Source organism: Gasterosteus aculeatus, chromosome 17 (genome assembly GCF_964276395.1).
Source record: "Gasterosteus aculeatus chromosome 17, fGasAcu3.hap1.1, whole genome shotgun sequence".
Taxonomy (NCBI): domain Eukaryota; kingdom Metazoa; phylum Chordata; class Actinopteri; order Perciformes; family Gasterosteidae; genus Gasterosteus; species Gasterosteus aculeatus.
Window position 1 is genome coordinate 9,076,200 of NC_135705.1, and position 20,271 is coordinate 9,096,470.

Consider the following 20,271-nt stretch of genomic DNA (forward strand, 5'->3'; position numbering starts at 1 on the left):
CAAGAGCAAGAAAACTCCAAACTAATTTGGTCAGTGAACTCTTATCGGTTTATTGATCACCCCAAGGCAAAGTCTGCTAATTAAGACACATGTGCTCCCCTGCCATGGAGAACCAGAAGAGGGAATGCACCTTGATGCAATGTAATTATACCCCAAACCAAAGTAGCACACTGCTTTACATTGATTTCACCAAAACAGTATTTCTCTTAAACTGAACACGTTTATTTACAGCAGCTTACGCCACTCTCAGCTCGACCAGGGTCCTTGAATCCACTACGGGGACGAGAAGGGAGACGTAGGTCTACATCGGGCCTGGGCAGGACTGGTTTCCAGTGCTGCTGAGGATACCGAGGGACTCTAGGATCAATATTGTAAGTCAGCATAAACCATTGTGAGGGACTTATTAAGCCAATTCAGCCCTGGTTACAGATATCATTAGTAAATTCAATGTATCTGATTGGAGTTTTTCCCAAGAGAAGTAAAGTGCCTTATGTTGGGCAATAATTACGTTAGCTCTCCTGGGATTAGATTCCGTACGCACCTACACAGGAAAATGACTCAATTAAAGAAGCCATCCAGAGAGCTTCCCTCTCCCTCTCTAAATGATATGGCTATTGGGTTCGATGGCCAGCAGCCTGGAGCCAAACAGGGACCAGAACGTTGGCCATAAGCCAGCACCTTGATCTCCCTGAGCAGACACGTCCCCTCGACATCAGCGGGAGAATGAAGACATTCAGAGTCGTAAAAGGTGCTTCTGGACTACACTGTGGACAAACTTACACCATCTCTTTGGTCCAGCGGAGCAGAAAGGTGACTGAAAGCGCTGCACTGTCAGTGCAAAAGGAGCCGAGTCTAAGCAAACGTTTTCTAAGCACACGGAGGATCCGTGCAAACGCAGTGATAGTACACATGAGGCTGTTTTTTTTCCCATGTAGCTGTTAACCATTACGGACATTTCATTGCCGCGAGAAGAAGAACAAAGTGTTGGCGAAATTAACAGCAAAGATAAAGAGCAGTAAATTCAACCAGTGATGAGGAGGCAACACAAAGAAAGTCAAGACGTGGTGAATAATGCATGATGGGCTCAGAAAAAGCCGTTTTACTTGCTGTTTGCCTGCGGCAAAAATATAGTGGTGGCAAAAGATTCAGTTTGGACATGTAAGATTTCGTCTAAGCACTTTTACTTGTTTATCTCTGAAGGGCAGCACATTCTTCAGCATATCTATATTTTCAAGATACTGCTGAGTTTGTGCACTATCTAACAGTTCTTGTTCTTCTCATCATAACATCACTTTGTCATAATGAATGCTACTATTTCTGCAAAAAAAGACGTCAGTGAATAAAACCCGATTTCAACTCGATACATCAACATCAAGACACCCAACAGCAGCCTAGCAGTTGGAAATGCAATTTGCATATCTGTTAGATATGTCCATCATGGTGTGAATTAATTCTGACAACTAAGCCGTCCGTCATGGCCCGATCAAACACAACTTGCATGAGACCAGTATCGGATACTAATCACATCCCACTTTGATGTGGCCTTTCAAGATAAAACAGACCCCACGGGCGGAATGAAAACAGATGCAGCAATTTGAGAAATCAGTTATGTGTTTACTTGTGTTAAGAGAGGAATCTTGGTTTTATCCTGATCCTAAATTATAACTCTTCTGTGTCCGATTAATTTAAGCAATGCATGCCTTATAAACTGGCAATTGAGCGCAAACTAGATTTGACAGTTGTTCTTTTATGCTTTTATTTTGAAGGCTGGACTGTCTGCCTTAAAGCGCTCTTCAGCACTGCCGCACCCTCTTTTTGTTTTATCTCCCTTTCATACTGTAGAGCGCTCTAGATAAGCTCACCCGAGTCACACATACAGCACCGTGCTGTGAAAGAGGCATGCATGGCATTTAACACAGGCCCGGTACATGTGAAAAATCCAGGATGCATACAACCCTTTGCAGGGTGCCTTATGTTTGACTTCTTCCAATATTATTTGCACATAAATCCTGAGCGGGTCCCCCTCTCTGCTTGCCATCAGTTCAGCGAGAATCCACAACCACCCAGTTAGCACAGATGATTACAGCATTCCGTCCTGTACGAAGCAGAATATTTATCAGGCCCGTAAGACTTTAACAGCAATGTGGCCTCACCAACACGGTATTGGACCCACGGATACAACCAGACAAAGTGTACTACTCATAAAGAACGGTGCTTTTGTGCAAATAGGTGACAAACAATGTTCATCATCTCAAAAAGCTTCACATATCAAACTGGCGAATTAAATCCCAACAGAACGTGTTACGGAGCATACATTTTCCAGCTGCCGTGTTTCCATAATCAGCTTCACAAAGTGCTGTCCAGGTGGTAATGGAGGGAGAAACTCAATTAATAAAAATGTAGAACCAATGTGGCAGAGTCGAATCTATGAGACGCTTCTCCAAAGTCAGTTTCATTTTGAAGCCCTGGACTCTCCTCATTATCCATCACAACACTACGCGAAGAATCACTTTAGGTTCGTGGCCAAGCGGAGGCATCAAAGGCTCCGACTATCGGGCCAGATGAGGGAGGATGCAGCAGAAGCTTTCATTCTGGAAGCGTGTAAATCTCTGCTCTTTCTTCCTTGCAAGAGAAATATGTATTCTGACCATGTGAATGACCTAATAAGATTTGCAGCGCTCCAAGGCTGTGTTCTTGATAGATTCAGTTTTCAATAATTCAGCTATCAGTCTGAGCTCTGAGGGCATCAGTGACAAGTGGCTCAGCCTGTCAGACGCAACCTCACTAATACTGTGCACCGACGTAATGAATGCATTTCATCAAAGGTCTGTCTTATTGGCTCTACACTGAGACAACTCGAGGGACGGGTGCTGTGACAAGCAGAAAGGTTCTCAAACCACCAGCTCACAGCTGAGCAACAGCCTGAAGTTATCGGACAAATGCAGGCTTCTGTAGCTCCCTCGTTGAAATGAAAGAGTACACAAGGTGATGTATCCAGACGGCCTGACGGCAACTCGCTGAGCTCGCAGAAACATCAACCGCAATCTCAACCACTATTTCTGCCCTTTTACACAAACACGCACATCTCCAACATCCCTCCTACAAATAACCCAGTTTTTCCCTTTTCTGCCCCCCCCCCCGCCCCCCCCAAAAAATGCTCCGTCACAGCAGCATCCCAGGAAGGTTTAAGCCACGATGCCGTCGTCGTTTGTATTTAGCCTCTAAGCATCAGCAACATTTAAACAGCAATAAGATTGAAGACGTGGATCGGGAAATAAAAGCAGTTGGTGGCTGATCATTTGTAAGAAGGTGCGATTGTGGCTACTCACTGGCGTGCATGAGCTGCCCCTGGCGTCCAAACACCTGGGAGAAGGTGGCATGGCTGCAGGTGAGGGTGTCATCCATGGTTGTCCCACTCGCACAAGCTGAGGGGGAATAGAGACGAGATGGTGGGGGGGGGGATGAGGGAAGGTCAACAACACTGCGTCACATCAAGACAGAAATATGGAATGAGGTAAAAAAAAAATAAAGAGAAAAAAGAAGCGGGAGGGAAAAGGTCTCTGTTGAGTGGGAGGAGGAGGGGTGAGGGGGGTTCTTGCCTTCAGTTGCAGAAGCCGGTGTGTGATCTCTGGTGGAAGACTGCCCGCCTCTGGACTCGTCCTGCTGCCGCTGCTGAGGAGGGAGGTGCAGCCCCCTTTCGCTGCTCGCACCACGATATGAGCGGAACCTCGCTCGCCGCACGGATGATGGAAGGGGTTGTGCCTGCCGCCCGCCCGCCTGTCAGCATGTAAGTGTGTGCGCGCCACGGGAACTTCTCTGCACGTGTGCCCGCGAGAGCATCCCTCCGCCGTGCGCCTGTGAGCAGGTAGAGAGCGGAGCCGGAGGCACAGCGGCTCTGCCAGCGCTCTGATCTCCTGCTCCGTCTTGTTGCAGGCTGACGGTCCTCTGCGGCTCCAGACAGGATGGGGTTGAAGGGAAGAGCAGTGACGAAGGGAGGCGTGGAAGTGTGTGTGGGAGGGAGGGGGGACAGGAGGGGTAGGAGTCAATCCTCCCCCCGTCACTGGGGTCGAGGAGGCAGCAGCGGTTGTCCTCTGGGAACAGGACAGGACTGTTGTTCTGTGATTTGTGTGACTCTGCCCTCTTTACTCTCCTCCCCCTCTCCTCTCTACGGCTCTCGTTTGCTCTGCCTCAGCAGTAACATCTCTCTCTCTCTCTCTTTCTCTCACACACACACACACACACACACTCTCGCACGTACGTGCACTCACCTCTCACTCTCCCCAACTACTCCATGCAAAATCCCCCCCCCGATCCATCTTAAAGCTCGGGCCGCTGCCGGGAAACAGATTCTTGCAAACTCGAGTGCTTCATCTTCCCCCGGTGCTGAGGGGGGAGAAGAAAAAAAAAGAGGATGAGAGAGTAGAGGGTTGAATAAAAAGTGAAAAGTAGGGCTGGTGCAGCTGGTGGTTTCCAGAGGCTTCATTTTGAAAAGGAATTGTAGAAAACTGCTGAGTACAAAAATAAAATGAGCTCGTACTCGACTGAAAAAGAAGTCTTATAAAGTCCTGCTCGCCTCGTAGGCAACAGCCGCAGTGACAAAGGGGAACTACGAGAAGTTCTGGCATGTGTGCAAATACCTTCTACACACTGCATTCATTCGCGAGATCAAATCAGCACACAGTGAATACAATGTATGTGCATTGAAAGCCTATTTTATGACCTTCTGATGTTGGCATGGAGACTCAGATGGTCATACATGTTATTCACCCCCCCGCACTGTCTAACCCCTCTGCAGTGTGTACACCTGCGTTAAACACCGGGTTTCCCCGCAAACGAAAAAAAAAGGAAAAACCTTGCCAGGAAGACCATTGTCATGCAGCCATCTCTCATACCACTGATGTACCAGGCCAGCCCACCGGGGGCCGAACACTCACATCCATGCATCACATCCTCCTGTTTTGAAAGGAAACGGCAGGGCCCTCGGAGGGCCGCGGTGGGGGCTCGCAGGAAGGCTCGGGCGGTGGGCCGACTCAAGCAGGTGGTTCTGCAGGTGAGAAGAAAGAAGCCAGACATGAAAACACGAATAACTGCGAAACACAAATGTGTTTGTGATCCGAAACACAAAAGTCAGAAGCAGCATGTCAGCGCGTTATTGAGGTCACGCAGGGTGCAGACATTCTACAAACAAGGAGACTTGAGACAAAACTTGACTCTCAAGTGGGAGAGAAGAGTAGTTCTCCCCTCGGTCTTCATCAGCTTTGATGCCATTCTCTTTGAACAGGAAGTAGAGGCAGAGTGGGCTTTCTTTTGGAGGCTGTATATTGTCATATGAGCAGCTGTCGTTCCCTCCTCATCATCACTGGCGAGCGATCAAATAACAGCACTGTTTAAAAAACAGCGATTCTGTCAGATCCAGATCAATTACATTCCAGCCGACCTTTTGTTAAAGCTTCATTCACACTAGAGCTGCATAGAAATAAACAATAACGACTCATGTGATACAAACGCTTGATATTCTCAATCAAGTAAAATGTAATACGATAAAGGTTATCAATGCTTTCATTAACTATCAATCCCTGAAAGAGTAACTCCCCCTCAAGCCTTTTCTTTTCACCTTGCTGCAGTGCAGGAAAGGTTTACTTCAACGCCGGGTGACATCACTATTGGGTGTGGTTACAGGTTTAACAGAGCACATGGCTGAACAAACCCTCCCCCCACACACACACATTCTACACCCAGCTACACACACAAGGAAGCTGGGTGTGTTCAGAGGTGAAACCGACCTGAAATGCTTCAACTGAGGGAAACATAACTGCTGTTAAGTTACTCCATAAGAGCACGAGGACTTTTCTTAACCTGTAGTTTCCAGTTACATGATCATGTTAATCTAAAGATTTGGAGACGAATGAGGTTTTCACTGAATCCAGATTGCTAACACACTACATTATACTCAAAATAACGAGTTATGTAGAGGAATATTATAATAGAATACTGCATCCCGGCCCTACTTTGAGTCTATTCCACAAACAGATGTTTGTCCTAAACCTCCTGAAGGGGGTAATCGAACACAGAGCCCCTTAAGCAGCTCTTCTACGCATTAAATCTGCCTCTCTGGAGTGGTTTATTTCGTCGAGGCAGGCATGGAGCTGCATGGAATTACATTTTTATGAATAGGGCTGAGGCACCATACACAACAATCAAGAGAGAGTGTCGTGATATTTCACCCTGACAGCATGAGCACCACCCCCCCCCCGCAGCAGCCATAAACCACATGCAGTCATAAACCACGGCATCAAGGCACTGGGGGGGGGGGGAACAAACACGTATCCTCGTCCCTCTGAATAAAGAAAAATGCAGCCTGTGCATCACATCCAACATGCAGATTGCGTTTAAATCAAAAACCCCGTCCATCAGCATGATAACCTGGTGTGAAGACGCCCCAGCGCCCGGAGTTTGTTCCCGAAGCCCCGGTCCTGCTCCACAGCGTCTGGGGCTTCGTAGCTCATTAATTTGCCTGAGCGTGATGGATGGGGTCCGGACGAGAATAATCTCAGCAGATGCACATGTGACTTTGGAAGGTGTTCATGGTGACGGATGTACCAGCAGTGACTCAGAGGCTTCGGTGAACTATCCAGGTCAACGCACCACATTTTTCTTTTTAAACAGTTTTAAAATAAAAAGTTTTATTTACTATTTTATGTGAGAAGCTGCAAGGATGCATCTAAATATGTGAATTCATTTAGGTTTGAAAAACATGTTGAATGTTAGGAGTTCATGGCCACAGAGATGTTTTTTTTTTTTAATACTTATATTATAAATACTTTTTCTGAGAGACTTAATTTTCTGGGTTTCCACACGATCATTTAATTACTTTGTAGCTGTGAATTAGTTTGGTATTAATAAACTGGAAATTAACTTAAGTTGTGAGACCTCAATGAGCTTCATAGTTTTGTATTTATTCATATTATACGGTAGCAACATTTTTGTCATGCTTCGTCTTCTAAATGAGAAAACTGCACTGATGCAAAAAAGCATTAAAAAAAAAGGATAATTATACATTAGTGATGAGTGAAACCACAGCACATCAGTCCAGTTGTGATTTATGGCTGGTGAGAGACAAATAGTCCGTAGAAAATCCTTAAATCTGTGTGACAAACTACTGTTGCACAACTTGCCCCCATTCTCCTCTAGCGAGCGAGGCTTCATAGAAGAGGTAAGAATGCAAGGTGCTGTAGGACTCACATATCAACCTCAGACAAGTTCACTGCTCCCGAAATAGAAAACAGATCTCGCGGCAAGAGGCAAGCCTGCGATGTCCGTGGCCCCTCGGTAGCAGCTTGTTGACCCGCGCAGGCAGCGACTTCACATCTGATTTATGTGAAGGACGGCCCGCTGTCCGATTCGAAGAAATGGAAGCTAAACTTTTTTTCATAAGGAACCGACTTCCTGACAGGCTGCGAGCGGAGGCCGATCTACATTGTAATTTGTAAAACCGTATTACAAGTAGCAGGGTCTATCATACTAAAATAAAAAATACAAGTAGTAAAAGGTCTTTGAATAACATGGCCTTGAAGGAGTGAGAGGAATTTAAGAGTTTGAGCATTTTCTCTCTATACAACCATTAAGTCATTTTTACAAAAACCAGTAAACTATGACGTGAAACTACATTACATGTAGTAATGTACTATAAGTGGAACCGGATCGATGTCAGACCACCCATTCAATATATTTATTTTACGCACGTGAGATTGCACGATTGGGAACCCAGTAAGTAAAACCAATATAAGCTCAACCACAATTTGAAAAACGTTTTTATTATTATTATGTCAATTACAGCAATGTTTTACTTGAGGTCATTTGGGATTTTTGTCTTTGTTCATCCTTGAATACATAATCTTGATGCTGAAAGGCAAACATGAGGGTTTCACGTGGAAATTAAATTTTAAGTTTTTTAAAATCACATTGTTCAATTTACTTTCCCAAAGCATGCTACAAGCGTTTAAGCCTTGCTTGTGGAACAACTGGATACGGTCAAGAGTGAGAAGTGGGATAAGCACTGGAAAATAAGAACTAAAAATAAGCTTTCCATAGGCAAATTTATCAACGCACAAAAATAAAGATGACTTTGTCCTCAGAATGAAAGTCATTCGGTTACTATGATATGGCTCCTGAAGGAAAATCGACACATGAAACATCTCACAGCGCTTACAACGGGCGAAAAAAACAAAACACGGCTGCATTCATCGGATTGGAGTTATTATCATGCATTTTGGCATATGAAAGTTGGATCATGTGTCATTTTCTTGTGTCAAATTTCTTAACGGAAAAAAACAATTTATTTGTGGCTGTAAAAGAAGCATTTGAGATTGTATGAATGTTTTGCACCAATTTGGTGCAAATTACCAGTGTCTGCAAAGTGTCTGAATGCGTTCCATTATTCACCGTTCAATTAAGCCAATCTTACCGACACAGCTAGACATTTTGGCAGATGTTTTAAAGTGCTGTAAGAAACACTGGGCTGAAAGAGTGTTATCAGAAATTCTTATCAAGACCGACAATATTTTAGGAGACTACAACATAATTTCATAACTCAAAATGAACTGCCGACATCGGGAAACCAAGAATATGAGAAACCAAGTGAAAACATGACATACTTGAGTTATCCAAAGGAATACCGGTCAGGCCACACATCCGTCTATGACCACACACATACTTACCGCACAGATAAACAGTGTTCCTGAGGACCAATTGTTGCAGTAAACTACTGCATTTTCATTTACCAAACAAAAATATACCAGTAAGATATATTCTACAATATAGCGACTAAAGAAATTCAAATCAAAAACATACATACTTTGCAAATCATGTATAAACCGAAGTAGGTGCCCATTGGGAGAGACATGGGAATTGGCTTAATCTAGTTTATGCTCTATTCTGCACATGCATTAAGAGACACTGGAAACATCCAAAAATCTAAACAACCAAATGGGAAAAATATAGAACAAAAGAATAAACTACTTTCCCTAAACCTCACTGATACATGATTGCCATTTGCAATATATCAGCTTTCAACATAACGGAGCCCTAATGTTACTGTTTTGGGTCAAGTAATGACTCGTATTGTATATATTAACTCATTGTCATTTACAGTTTCTTTTTCCGTTTAAATTTTTTTTTTTTTTTTTTTGCAAGGCTGGCTAAAATCGAGGCTCAGTTCAGTTCGTAAGATAGATGAAGATAAAGAGAGTTTCCTCCTTTAAATCCAGCAAAGGCAGTTGAGAGATGTCACGTGTTTTGAGTGAATAATCCCACCACACAAAAGGTTGACCTCCGTGCCGTCAGTGCCTTGATTAGTCCAGAGCATTGCCTGAGAGGTGCGAGCGGGACATCCAGGGGGGCTCAACAGGGTCCACGTGGCTCACTTCAACACCACTTCCTGTAACACACGAGACAAGGAAAGGGAAGCAGAGGCTCAGTTTCATGCGACTGTTGGATATTATGAAACAGGGAGGATTTTAGTCCGACGGGTCGGACGATGTTGATACGGAAATTGATATTTAAGAGCTTTACAAAGAACAACATTACAGATCGGCAGGTATTTCACAGAGTTGTGATATTAAGTGGGCTGGACAGGTGAGCGAGTCGTCTCACCTGAGTCTCTTTTGGCTCCTGAATTGGCGCCTCTTCGGTCTTCACGTCGACAGAAGGAGCGGCGGTGACCATTTGTAAGCTCCTGGTGACTGGACCACCTACTCTCTCCCTCATTCGAAGGGAGAACCGCTCCTCCTTCTTCAGCTGTTGTTGTTGTGGAGGCGGCGGCGGCGATTTGGCCTCGGCCGATCTCTTAGGAGGGGCCTCTTTGCCCAAACGCTGCATTCTCATGGCCGGCCGGTGTTGTGCGCCGTCACCGGGAGTGTCGGGGGCCGACGGGGTGGGAGGTAGTGACTGAAATTGGCCCTTCTTTGTTTTTTTGCTGGCAGAAACGGATGCCGGGAACGAGGCGGGCCTCTTCAGTCTGCCCGGCGCGCCGGCGGCTTTTCCTCTGCTCGCCTGGGGGGGTTCGGGCTCCGCCGCACCGGAGCTACGAGCCCTGGTCTTTCCGAGCTGTTTGGGCTCCGCCTCTGTCTGCGCCGCGTCACAGTCCGAGGCTTTCTTTCTGAGCTTGAGGTTTTTGTCCCCCGCCGACGCCCCCTCTTTTTTCACCTCCGCCAGGCCTTTCTTGCCCCGTTTAACCACAGGTTTCATGGGACAGCTGAAGGCCATGTGTTTGCTGAGGCTTGCAGGGTAGGTGAACTCGCGACTGCAGTGGGGGCAAGCGTTAGAGGCCTGCTCTTCCTCTTTAACCGGAGTCTTCTTTGCAGTGGTGGCGGCTTTATTTTTTTGTGAAATTGCCTTCTGGACAAGCTGATTTTTCTTCTTACTAAGGGCGCTCATTTTTGTTTTCCCGTTGGTGTCTTGGTTAAAGTTAAGCCTCTTCGGCTGCCCCATTCTTCGGAAAGGACTGTGGCCTGCGGCAGCCGCCGCGGGGGACGCGACACCGTTTGGACTCTTCACTATCTCCTTGAGGGTGATGGGGTTTTTCTTGGGCGTGTAGCGCTTCTTGTCGCTGGCACTGGCACAGGCCAAAATGTGCTTGTGCAGTTCGGGCATGTTGTCAAAGCTGTTGCCGCACTTGGTGCAGCGTATGGCGGTGCTGAAGGTCTGCGGGATGTTGTGGGTGGTGAAGTTGGTAGCCGAGGCCACCGAGCCGGCGTGGGAGCGGCTGTGGTAAGGAAACGGCGGCGGTTTGTAGCTGGGGTAGTGTTGGTTGATGCCCAGGCGAACGTCCGGGGGTTTGGGCTTCCCCCCTTCCGAGGCCATTATCTTTATTGTAGTGTACAGCTCCTCGTTGGGATCCTCCGCCCCCTCCTCCGCGTGGTCACCGTTAACGCCGGGCTCCTCTTTCGCTAAATCCGCGTCGATGTGCGGCGCCGTGTCGTCGCCCGTCTCCGGCGCCGGTGTTGACGGACTGCTCTCCTCTTTGGCTCTGGACGGATCCGTGTAGTTCTGTGGCCTGAGCTTGCCACTTTCCACAGCGGTGTGTGAACACGTCTCGGCGGGATGCGAATCCTTCTGGTGCTGCTCCAGGTTACAGAGGAAGGCAAACTCCTTTGAACAAACTGAGCACACGAAAATCCTGCCCACTCCGTGCAGCGCCGTCCGGTGAGCCAGCAGGGCCGGAGCGTCACCAAACAGCTGCACGCAGAACTCACATTTGAAGGGCCAATCGGCAGCGTGCTCCGCGATGTGTCCGCTGAGCTCTTTGATGGAGTCGAACGGCTCCTCGCAGACGTTGCACACAAAGGTCTTGCAGTACGTCGAGTCGCCTCCCTCTGCTTCAGAGGTTTTATCAGACGGTTGCTCCCGAGGCGAAGAGTCCGGCCCAGCCGGCGGTGCGTGATTCATACCCGGCAGCTCATCTGCGCCGGGCTGAGGCTCCTCTTTTATCTTGATCGGAGGGAAGGACCGTGAAGGCAGTGACGGGGACGGTTCATGAGACGCGGGTGTAGGAGAAGAGGAGGAGGAGGACTCTGGCTGCGGCGTGAGGGCAGAAGGAGATTCCTCTGTTACCGAGTCATCGTTTTGGTTCATTTTGCCGTTTGCCAACGTGACGGAACTAGCGGCGAGAGAAACGTTGTCTTCCGCGGCGGCCAGATCTTCCGCTGCCGGCGCAGGGGGGCTAAACGACGCCGAGCGTTTAACGGGATCTTTGAGTGGAGTGTCCCGGAAGTCCTGCGGCATAGAGATATGCTTCTCGTCTTCGTTTTCTCCGGCAGACAAATTGTCCTCGGAGTCTGACGGGGGATTGCGCTCAACTGATCTGGGAGACATTTTCGGCGAGAGGATGGGCAGAGGTCTCTGGGACGTCGAGTCTGAAGGCTGAGAAAGAGGGGAGCCGGGCATAGCCGGAGGAGACAGTATGGTAGGTAGTAGAGGCGGTGGCGGCGTCGGGGACGTTACGCTGCAGTTACCGGGCGAAGAGGGGTTCATGGTGACGGGGGTCAGGGAGGGGGGAGAGGGGTGGGCGGACTCCGTGGCGATGCTCGGGGAGCGCGAATTGTAACAACTCAGATTTGCTAAGGCCGAGGAGCCCTCCTCTCCTGGAGGCGGCAGACCTAGATAATCATTCATAAGCACCTTCTCGAGCATGCTCGTGTTTGGCTTTCTCTTTTTTACCAGTGGCTGCGGCGCCGGACCTCCCTTCGATTCAGGCTCGACGTTGCTCTTCCGATGGAAGCTCAAATCAAGGGCCGAGTCTCCAAGCACCTTGACCGAGCTGTCCTGGCACCTGCTGACAGAGTTGGACAGATCCAACGGCTGCTGATTGCACGAGTTTCCACCGCTGTTCGATGAGGTTTGGCCGTGCGTATTGTTGTCAGACGGGTTCGGGCTGTCTTCATCTTCTTTCTCCGGGAGGCTCCCACGAGGCAACGCAGTGAGGCTTTCCAGCTTTGGCACCTTTAGGGCGAATGAGCCCGCCGCCTCGGATTTACAGCTCTCCGTTTTACATGCAGGACTGAGTTGCGGAGATGAAGGGGGCGAGGACGTTCTTCTTTTGAACCTGCCCGAAGCCCCTGGAAGCTGCGTGACGGACAGCGGCGAGGCCAATCTATGGCTTTCTGTTATCAGGGCGATGGTTGACTTCTGAATGTCTTGTGTCTGAAGGAGCTGTTTGAGCTTTGGTGAGAGATAAACCGTTTTCTCTCGTTGAAACGCTGAAGAGTCGGCAGCTTGTTGGAACAACCCACTAACTAACAGGTTGGATGAGGAAGATGTAGAGGATGATGAAGACGACGAAGAGGCGGCGAGCGACGCCGACTCAGTCTCGACTTTGAGGCTGGGGACAAATGGGGGGGTGGATGTTCTTCTTTTTGCAGCCGGCTGCCCGAGGCTGGAGATTTGCTTCGCCGCACTGGTCCGTCCGTCCGCCTTCAGCGCCTGACTGATCTGGTTTGGACCGATGATGACCCTGTCCAGGCCGAACAGAGCCGCAGACCTGGAGTCCACTTCTATCACCTCGCAGCTGCTCACTGAACTGGTGGACACAATCTTGCCGTCAATGTAGAAGCTCAAATTCTCAGAGATGTTTTTGGATATGTCGACTGCGTAATCATCCCTGTCCACCTCGTCTTCGGTGTCCGCGCTGGGCACATAGACTGGCGGCGGGCTGGTGCTAGGTGACTCGTCTGGCTGCTGCTGCTTTTTCGGCACTGAGGCCTCCTGGAGCAGCATGCCTTTCCTGCGAACTCCCTTTGGTAATAAGTGCCGTTCATGTATTCTACGTTGGTGTCGACGCATGTTTGTGTGTGTGCCAAACGCTTTATTACAATACTTGCAAGGATGGAGTTCCTTTGACTCCCCGTTTTCATCCAACATAAAAGGATGGTCGGCATAAGGACCCGACTCCTTTCTCTGCATCTCAGACTTATGCAGAGATGGTCCTCCAGTAAACTGGGAACCTATGGCTGTGCACTGACTCGTCGGGCTGGTGCAGTCGGGACTTGAAGCATCGGTCAGCATCACCGGACTGAGCAGACTGGCGGTGCCCGCCAGAGAGCCGGGCCTTTTCTTTAGCCCGCTCTCATGCCGCCTCTCGTGCCGCCTCCGCCCCACCTGCGAGCCAAAGGATTTACTGCAGTAACGGCACTTGAACAGTTGCGTTTGCTGGCTGGTGATGGCGTGGATGTGTGTGTGACGCTCCAGACCCTGCCTGGTGGAGAAGTGGCGCTCGCAGTGTTGGCAGGGATACGACTCTCCGTGGGGGTCGCCCTCGAGGTCACCATCCGGGTCCGGGTCGAGATCGGGATCGGGATCAACCCGTGGTTCCTGTCCCGCGAGCGAGGACGACTCAACCTGCCCCCGTGGCTCCTTATGGCTTTCTTCGGGGAACGTCAGCGACGAGCCCGGCTGTTTGCTTTGCACGGAATCAGCCGCAGGTAAACGCTGAGCGGCTTGCTGTTGTAAGGCAGCCTCCAAATCCTCAGCATCCTCCTCTTTCCCATTTCCCCCTTGAGTCATCACTATTGACATGTCCTCTAAACTGCTACGTTCAGTGCTTCTAATGGGAAGGGTTTGCTGGAGTTGCTGTGAGGGTCCTACGGCTGACGGCCTCTCGTCCTCCTCGTTCGGACCTGTAAACAGTTTAGATAAGGTTATGCTTGTTCCTCAAAGCATTCCAGGGATATCTACAAAGGGTTAAGACATTTAAGTTACTTCCTGAGAAATGTTAATAAATAAGTGAGTGAAGAATTATCCCCAGCAATAAGTCACCTTACCTTCTTCTCCATCCCACATCTCGTTGAAAGTAGATTTGGTTACGCTTCCTTTCTTGAATCCACCCGAACCAGCGTGGCTGGCTCCCTCAGGCAGCCTTCTTCTGGCTGCAAGCACACACACACACACACACACAAATCTCGATCAATGAGGGTCTAAGACAAAGGGAATGAGACCGCTAATATTAGTATATGCTGACGTTTATATCCTGTACATTTCCCCCCCACAGATATTCAACGTAGAACCTTCCTTCGTACAAAGCAGCAATAAAAAGAATATTTTAATCAGACCAATTGTTGTAACATGTTAAGAATATTGTAATTGTGCATCTGAGCATTATTTTCTTTAAATAATGACATTATTTCCTGCTAAGTAGCAGGCGTTGTATATTTAATGGCAAACACAATTCTAGTAGCAGGAGGGATGCCCAGACTTAATGTTACTTAAAGAAACCAACAGGTGTTAAATATCCTTGTTGGACCCATGAAACCTTGGTCCATAAGACTTTAATATCCACTTGACTTTATTCACCTTGTGTGCAGCCTTGTATTGTACTCAAAATGATGGGCTTGCATGAATCATCCATTTAGATGTCTAACCACTGCTTGACTCAAGAGGCTTCACTGGAAGCTCATTATTAAAACTGCCTTTAAAAAAAAAGGTTGGCTGAGCCGGACCACCAAACCATGGCAACATGCTGCGGGTCCGTCATCGGATGAGTACGGACGCAGGTGTTTTGTTGAACTAGACAATAGTTTTTATAGTTGAACTGGCCTTTTTTTGGTGAGATTGCGTGCATTGTGTCGTGATATTCAGAGACGGAGATGGGAGGATAGTTACTAACTTCACGCACGGCTGACTTTGCAGTACACGGCCAAAAGCTACAGCTCTGCAGTAGATGTGCTCGAGGACAAACCTAACCCTAAAAAATAATTAAAAATCAGAATACCACTTACATTTAGTTGTTTTTAACCTCATTTCAACGACGGTTTAGCGGTATCAGAAAAAGATTTTACATGCCGCCTGTATTTAGTTTGAGTTAGATAAAGAGTCAGCGTCTGAATAACAAGCATGTCAATGTCCCCTTAACAAATAGTTATTGCATTTTAGTGGTAAAAAAAAAAGGACACTTTGATATTTCTGCAGGACAAGAGACGGGATCAGACAGCAGATTGTGAAAGTGTGTTTTTTCCTTTTCCTCACGGTCAGGCGTCGAATTACCCACACGATCCATAAGATGGAAAGACTACGTACAAAGTTCATACTGGACAAAAAAAAAGTCATTGTGACATGTAGCAGCCATGCTGACTTTAAACAAAAAAGAAATGGGTTTTTGTAGTTTGCATCAATACCAAAAGCTACGTTTTTAAAACGTGGACGAAACGACGTTTCTGCGGATCCGGTTGTAAGGATGTCTGAAGTTACGACATGTTGATATCTAACAAGTCTATAACACAATAACGACCCACTATACAGGAGGGCCGCCGAGTTAACGCCGTTTCCACCGTATCGAAATACAAACTTTCTTACTTATTGACAAACTCCGCTGGCCATCTGCTCGTGTACTCTGGGATTTCCGTGCTCTCGGGACCATTAGCCGTTTAGCTCCATGCTAGCACGCAACACCCAAGTCTTGACAACTCGATGAACCGGTTGTTGTGCAGCCAAAACAGAGCGAAAGACCCTCTAAAAACAACTCCCCGCAACAAATGACCTCCGTAGCGTAGGTTGTTATCCAACACCTTTAGTCCCTAACTAGCCCGCGGTCGGACGGGGCAGCGGGCCAGCTAGCCGAGCTGGTAGGCCATCATCAAGTAGAGAAGCTCACCGATGGATGGCTTTCATGCTTCCAGGGAACTCAGGGAAGGTCACATCCTCGACAACGTCAGGACCCAGAGGAGGAGGAAAAGCAGACCCCCCCCACCCAACCAAAAATAAAAGTGGCCCGGCCGCTCGTTTTCGGAGGGGGGGGTGGTGGGACGCGTCCGAGCCGGCCCGCCGGTGGCTGTGCGGGGCTGAAGCTGCTCGCGGCGGCGTGTTTACGCTCGGGTACGAAAGTGGCGAAAAGCACCGCACATCGCAGCCGTTAGCCACCGCTAGCCTTCCTGCGCCTCTAGCTGCGGCTAACGTTAGCTTCCCCCCTCCCCTCCACCTCCCCTGTTACAACTTCGCCCGAGCGGCGAAGGGTTTCGGTCTCTCTCCTTTTTTTTGTTTTGTCGGGCTCCGCTCGGTGCGGCATTTGCGGATCAAAACCGAAGCACGCGCGGCATCACCGGTTAACGCGAGCAAGGCCTCACCTCGCTTCGCCCCGGGTGGAGTTTTCCTGCTCAGGCTGCTGGCTCTTTCTTCCTCCAGTGCAGCTGTTATCTCAGGGTTGTCTTCGACAGTGTACCACACCAGCAGCTCCTCGCCCGGCCCGATAGGCTGCAACAATGAGAGATGATGTCAGCCACCAATCACAGCTCGCCTTGCTGGGAGGCAAAGGGGGATATTTGGGCCACTGTGCATCTTATCTTGTTTTAGGTTGGGGGGGGTTGACAGTGTTTTCACCGTAGTCTGCAGTACATTCACCTATAGAGCACATCATGAATGGCACGTTTATTGAGGGACGTAGTTGCATTCAACAACTTTTTTTTTTTAAGATTCATATGAATTGTAATGGGTGGAAAGCTTCATGCATCCCAGGTAGTGATCCCAAACGCATGCATGTATGCGCTTATATCACAGGACACGCCAGTTGTATCCAGCGGTGCAAGAGGTTCAATTCCTATCCAACCACTTTGATTGACACCGTTTATTATTTGGCTTGTGGATCACGGTGGTGTGGGACTCCACAACCTCACATTGAGGTGTTTTTTTTTTTTTTTAAACATTCATACAGACGTGCCTCCCGTTTGTTTAGGTTGCGTGAATGTTTTTGACCTACCCGTAAAACATTGTAGTAAATGGCTTTGTTGATCTCCAGGGGGAAAAGATTCTGCTCTTCACCAGAGCGTGCCCAGTTCACGTATCGCAGCCAGTTCCCCTTGGCGGGGTCTGTGGCGTCAACACACATCCAGCCCCTTGCTGGGAAGTAAACCTATTGGACAAATGTACAATTTTTTTTTATTTTATTAGCAGCATTTGTCATAGAAATGTAAAATATTTGATATGTTTGAGTTCATGTATTATACAACTCTTACAGGTGACTACAGATGATGTAGGTCACCTCCATGATCTTCTGAAACTATGGGGAGTAGTTGGGTTTGTTTTAGCTATGCAGATAAGTAAAGAAAAAGGTGCAGGAGAGTATTTTGGGGAACAAAAGGAGCAGCCTGTAACGTACCTCCCACATGTACACGTTGCTGGTCACCTGGGACCTTTTTTTCTTCTCCCCAACAAATGGACCAAACCTCTGGCCTTTTGGGATGGACTGAGTGGCCCAGACGCCTGGAAATAAGAAAGTGAAACATCTTGAACCAATTAGTTATACAAGTATTAAATAAAAGACAATTTGTATCCATTTATGTACAATTATAAAATGTATTTATAGAGAATTTTTGCTCAAACAATGGTGCACCGTAAACACCTAGACTGGCATAATGAGTCTTCCAGTAACTGGGAGTTTTTTTAAATAAATATTAAATATACTGTTGCTTCTGCCAGTTTCAAAGAAACTGAATAACAGCATTTAAATTCACTGTTGACACTATGGGATTTTCCCCCCAATGCATTAAAAGTTATTGGTTGTTTCAATGTCATTTGCTGGTTAAAAAAAGCAGTTTTTAAAGTTGTACATCGGTGAAATGGAGGATGATGATTTGTTCCTACTACTGTACATGCTTTCTTTCTGTAATAAGGTCCTCTAAGGGGGCACCAGAAGGGGCAGCGCTTCGGCTCCCTATGTAAAAGGTTCTCCAAGCGGGTTTCGGAGCGCACCTATTGCCTCTGCACAGCTCTCCAAATGGAGCCAGCTGAGACCGCGATTAGCAGCAAATGGCTCTTTCGGGTGCGAACAACAGCAACAATACAGAAAGCACTTAGGGCGTAAACACGGGGAGGGGGGGGGGAGAGGAGGATGGGCCCTGCGCTTTTCTACGACAATATTGTGGGTCGCAGCGGTGTTATTTGACAGAACCACTGTTTGAGCGCGGTACAAAGCATCGGCCATGAGCCGGCCAGTGGGGCCCGCCGGCGAGACCCAAATGCACTAAAAATGCACGGTTGGTATCAAAGGATGGAGAAACTCTACAAAAGACACATACGGGAAGATCGACTTAGTTATATGGCAAATAGCGGTTTGCTGCTTTATTAAGGATATGAAAACTGTTGAAAGGACCTTTAAAATTGCAGTTCTCTAAACAGAATGGGCACTTTTCTGTACTCACCCACGCGGCTATGATTTATAGCAGAAGGTCCAAGTTTCAAACAGTCGGGTAAACTCTTCCACACATGACTTGGAATTTCCTCCAGATTTTCCACTTTCCCTCCGATGATCGCCATGTTCTGCAATACATGACACGTTGGGTCAGCAGAATGCATCAGAGCCCCGCTAAAGTGTCAAATATCATTAAACATGACAAGTTCAACACTAGACTAATTGAACGGATGGCAGGAAGTAGATACTTGCGTTCAGGTGGGTTCCTGAAAGACAGTTCGCACCAAGTCTTCATTGAGCGTTAGCACATGAGACTGTAAAAGGAAGTAATTGAAAAGTAGCAGCAAACTTAAATGGAGGCCTTTTCATTGTAGCATACGCACTTCAAATAATCATGAGTGCATCTCAGTGAGGAGAACACACAAACTGTTGAACGCAAATTTCTGTGGAAAGTATCGAGGTGTTTGAGACACCCGAAACATTTAACGAGATTAAAACTAAACGAACCGCCTTTACATGTCTGCCAAAATGCATGTTGCTTAAACGTCTTTGTAATGAAGGCCGAATCATTGCATGGTTATTTAGCTTTGATGGGATGGTCCATGAACAATGGAATGAAACAATCCTGACATTGAAGAAGCTTTAAGTGCTGAAACGATTCAAGTGACTAATTGATTATCAGAAAAATCAAGCACATTTCTCTCTTTTTTTGCCTTGGTTTGAATGCAGATTTTTCCATTACACTGCTACACTTTTGCAACTAGCTTTTTTGTTTTAAAGCAAATAGTTCAGGAGCACAATGAGCTCACTGCCCCACGTGCTGTGGGACACATCTCACTGACGAGGTGTTATCTCAAAGCCAACAGCACAGCTCAGACAATAAACCCAATAGTTAAAGATTGGTGGCAGCGGAGCTTCTATATTTAGCATCCTCTCCTCCGCCTAAAAAGTGCATTCACTTTTTTACCGTTCTGTTAATTTAGTGAATGCATGTGTTTGTTTGTTTTTTGCTCTCACCATAGTCGCGTTTTGCTGGAGCTGTGATCAGACATTGGTGGATTTCTCGCAGCACAAGCAGCAAATGGAGAGACTTCCCCCCGGCTGTGCGTGTGTTCGTCATTTTAAAGCGCTAAAAGCCTCCGCGCGTCACAAAAGTTGACAAAGACTAAATGAAACCGGTGTATGTAAACGATACAGACCGCGAAGGATGCGGTTTAGTTTTACTCTCATTCTACCCGAGGGGGGGTCCTTCCTAAATTCAACCTGTCGGGGGGTGTTTTTTTGGGGGGGTACACGTACTTGCACTTACCTGCTTTGTGTGACCGGGGACTTGTGCTTTTTTGTGCTCAACCTGCTTTCAATCCGCTGAAAATGGCGGATGGAGGGTTTGAGTCGGACGCCTGCTCCGTAAGTCGGACCGTGGTGTGTTGTAGTTGGGGGGGGGGGTTGCAGCCTGTCACACCCGTGCACTCTCACAGCGACGCACCAGTGATGTCTTTGTGCGCGTGTGTGTGTGTAGACGCCGAGGCTCCCTGGTGTCCTCTTCTGCAGGCAGTGGCTCCAGTCCGGTCCACAATGCAGCCTCGCATGAAGCCTCGCCA

At 47.8% G+C, this 20,271-nt stretch overlaps 2 protein-coding genes across 5 annotated transcripts in view; both read right to left on the reverse strand.

The window, feature by feature from the left end:
* kaznb (kazrin, periplakin interacting protein b) overlaps positions 1 to 3,453 on the reverse strand; it is a 74,916-nt gene extending 71,463 nt beyond the window's left edge. For both annotated transcript variants that reach the window (XM_078092027.1, XM_078092026.1), the window contains exon 1: positions 3,330 to 3,453. In XM_078092027.1, the coding sequence (XP_077948153.1) occupies positions 3,330 to 3,405 (76 nt within the window). In that variant the 5' untranslated portion in view covers positions 3,406 to 3,453. The remainder of the gene's footprint in view (positions 1 to 3,329) is intronic.
* Positions 3,454 to 7,793: 4,340 nt separating this feature from the next.
* prdm2b (PR domain containing 2, with ZNF domain b) lies at positions 7,794 to 20,271 on the reverse strand. 3 transcript variants are annotated; one of them, XM_040202894.2, is made up of 8 exons: positions 19,980 to 20,271; positions 18,681 to 18,798; positions 17,639 to 17,742; positions 17,240 to 17,392; positions 16,611 to 16,737; positions 14,316 to 14,420; positions 9,652 to 14,171; positions 7,794 to 9,436 (listed from the first exon to the last, which is right to left on the reverse strand). In XM_040202894.2, exons 2-8 carry the CDS (start codon positions 18,793 to 18,795, stop codon positions 9,419 to 9,421), a joined length of 5,142 nt encoding a protein of 1,713 aa, XP_040058828.2. In that variant the 5' UTR covers positions 18,796 to 18,798; positions 19,980 to 20,271; the 3' UTR covers positions 7,794 to 9,418. The 3 variants fall into 3 exon arrangements, with proteins under 3 accessions (XP_040058828.2, XP_040058830.2, XP_040058829.2); XM_040202896.2 differs by lacking the exons at positions 17,240 to 17,392; positions 17,639 to 17,742; positions 18,681 to 18,798; positions 19,980 to 20,271 and having other exon boundaries at positions 16,142 to 16,684; XM_040202895.2 differs by lacking the exons at positions 16,611 to 16,737; positions 17,240 to 17,392; positions 17,639 to 17,742; positions 18,681 to 18,798; positions 19,980 to 20,271 and adding an exon at positions 15,844 to 16,439.